The 2,479-nt window shown below is 33.3% G+C and overlaps 1 protein-coding gene across 1 annotated transcript in view; it reads left to right on the top strand.

Annotated features, from left to right (window-relative positions):
• The window catches only part of LOC106877988 (multiple epidermal growth factor-like domains protein 8), a 575,983-nt gene that overhangs the window by 211,853 nt on the left and 361,651 nt on the right, over window positions 1–2,479 (top strand). The window contains exon 13 of the mRNA XM_052968134.1: window positions 1,095–1,260. Coding sequence (XP_052824094.1) covers window positions 1,095–1,260 — 166 coding nt within the window. The remainder of the gene's footprint in view (window positions 1–1,094; window positions 1,261–2,479) is intronic.

A 2,479-nucleotide genomic window follows, 5' to 3' on the forward strand; every position in this document is an offset into this window, starting at 1 on the left:
ATGTATAATCAGGGTAGCGCAAAAAGTTGTTTTGCACAAGCATTTCTATAGCCAATTACACGGATGAAATTTACGTACGCTTAATAAGTTTACGCAAAACAGCCTTCAGACTTTCCCTATTAATTTCATCGTCTTTTGAATTATGAACATATTTATATCATAAGGGTTTTTTCGTTGTAAGGCTTTCTTTTTTAGTTGATTTTCAGCTAGCAAGACTTATCGTAGATGGCATAATAAGTCACACCCGGACAAGGTCGGGTTATACTGCTAGTATACTATAAAGTATATTAAATGTTTTATAAGTCAATATTATGTTCTTCTGTATTAGCAATGCTATTAAATCACTTGTTAAGGTTATCTCTACAGATTTTGCATAGAAATTATAGCCAGCACTGATTTGTTATGTTTTGTATCCAAATGCGTCTAATGTAAACAACAATGAGATCGAAAATGGAAAAATGGGTAATGGGTGTATATGCCATATTTATCGTACTTTTTCCTATTTACCTTCCTCTTTTATCTCTCTTCACCCCTTTGCTTTTTACCACTCCAGAATTTCTTTCAGTCTCTCCAGAATTTCTTTCTTACTGCACTTGTTATAGACATTAACCCACATCTGCACATACTGAATATAAACCATATTAATGTCACCAGCCTGGGCAACCCTACATTGAGGATGGGTATTGTCTTTTCTCAACAGTTTAACTAATAAAAATGCGTTGTATAATAATGAAACCTAAAAGCTTTTGGACAGAGATGTACTTTTGTGTTATATGAAATTCCTATTAACAATGTAAACTCATTTCTAGATTAATTTGTTTTGCTCATAAATAACAATGAAAGTAATAAATATTGAAAGTGTTAGACTGAATTCATACAAATAAAATTACTTTTACTGAAAAGTTAATTTCGATAACATTTCTTTGAAATGGTAAAAAAAATGTGATGTGTTTGTGGCAATTATATTCATTGTTATCCTTTGATTATACTCTACATTATGTGTATGCAACATTTTTTCATATTTCTTATTTTGAAATATTAGTAAGGTTTTTTTTAAAAATTCATATACTATATAGCTCACTCCATATTTTCAGGATGATTTTATTTATGTCTATGATGGAATCCCAGACTTTGTTAATGGTAGTTCAAGGAACAATGGACTGTTACTTGGCACATTTTGTGGTACTCAAAACCGACCACTTTCTGTTGAAGCTGTAAAAGGTGTTTTAACAGTTTACTTCGTTTCATATGAAAAAGGTGGTAAGTAATATTATCATATCTTTAATTGATTCTTATAGCTTAAAGTTTAATTTTGTATATCTGTTTAATGAAATTGATCCTAGTTATGCATAAAATAAAGTATGAAATTAATTAAGTATTTAAACTTAATAGCATTAAAATAGTTCACAAAAGCTAAGGTAAGTGAGTTTGAAATGAAAAATGCTTTTGATTTAAGAAGCTTGGTTGGTTATAATGCTGTCAAAATTTGACTTAACTTTAGGCTGATGAGAAAAAAATTGGGCATAATTGGGCATATGGAAAGAACCTGTGGAAGAGGTAAACTCAGGACGACATGAGATGAGGTGGTGAAATATGATCTTCAGATGTTGAGTCTCACAGTGGTGATGACAAGTGATCGAGACCTTTGATGATTTACTGTGCTTGAGAAGGAATGTCGAGCCGAGTAACATCGTAGTCATGGCTAGTGCTGGTGACATGTAAAAAGCACCTGTGTGGGTGATATATAAAAGCACCCACTACATTCTTGGAGTGGTTGACATTAAGAAGGACATCCAGCTGTAAAAACCAAGCTAAATCAGGCTGGAGCCTGTTACAGCTCTCTGGCTTACTAATCCCTGTCAAACCATCTAACACATACCAGCATGGAAATTAGATGCTAAATGACAATAGTAATGGTGGTGGTGGCGATTGTTCTTGTTCATGTTACACATTCACCTGAGCATGCTGGCTTCATTTCTTTCTAGTCTTCACAAGTCTTCTGTTTTCACATTCCTCATCTTGCAAAATGTAATACAAAATTACAGTTCTAATACAAGTGACAAACAATCTGCCTCTTACTCTGAGAGAAAAGACCTTTGTTGCCAACAGTGATAATAGCATTTTGGATTTTGTAATGTCCTGTCTGCAAGTCAGGTTATTACCCTGACATCTAACCTCAACATTTCACATGTTTTCTATGATTTTTTTCTTCTGAAATGGTGGCTTTCACTGTCTGCATATCCTATTTTTCACTCAGTGTTGTCCATGTGCATAATTTGCGCAAATTAGCAGTTTTTCTCACAGATGGAAAGAAAGGAAGAGAGGAAGGAATATAAAGAATAGAGGAAAGGAGGCATTCGATAGTAAAAGGGACAGAAGATGGCCAAAACTTTCACAGATCAGCCTATGTATTTAATGATAAGTGTCTTTTCATTTCACTGGTGTCCTACTTTTTATGTACATCACTATTACATAGATC

The sequence above is a fragment of the Octopus bimaculoides genome, chromosome 1 (assembly GCF_001194135.2).
Source record: "Octopus bimaculoides isolate UCB-OBI-ISO-001 chromosome 1, ASM119413v2, whole genome shotgun sequence".
Taxonomy (NCBI): Eukaryota; Metazoa; Mollusca; class Cephalopoda; order Octopoda; family Octopodidae; genus Octopus; species Octopus bimaculoides.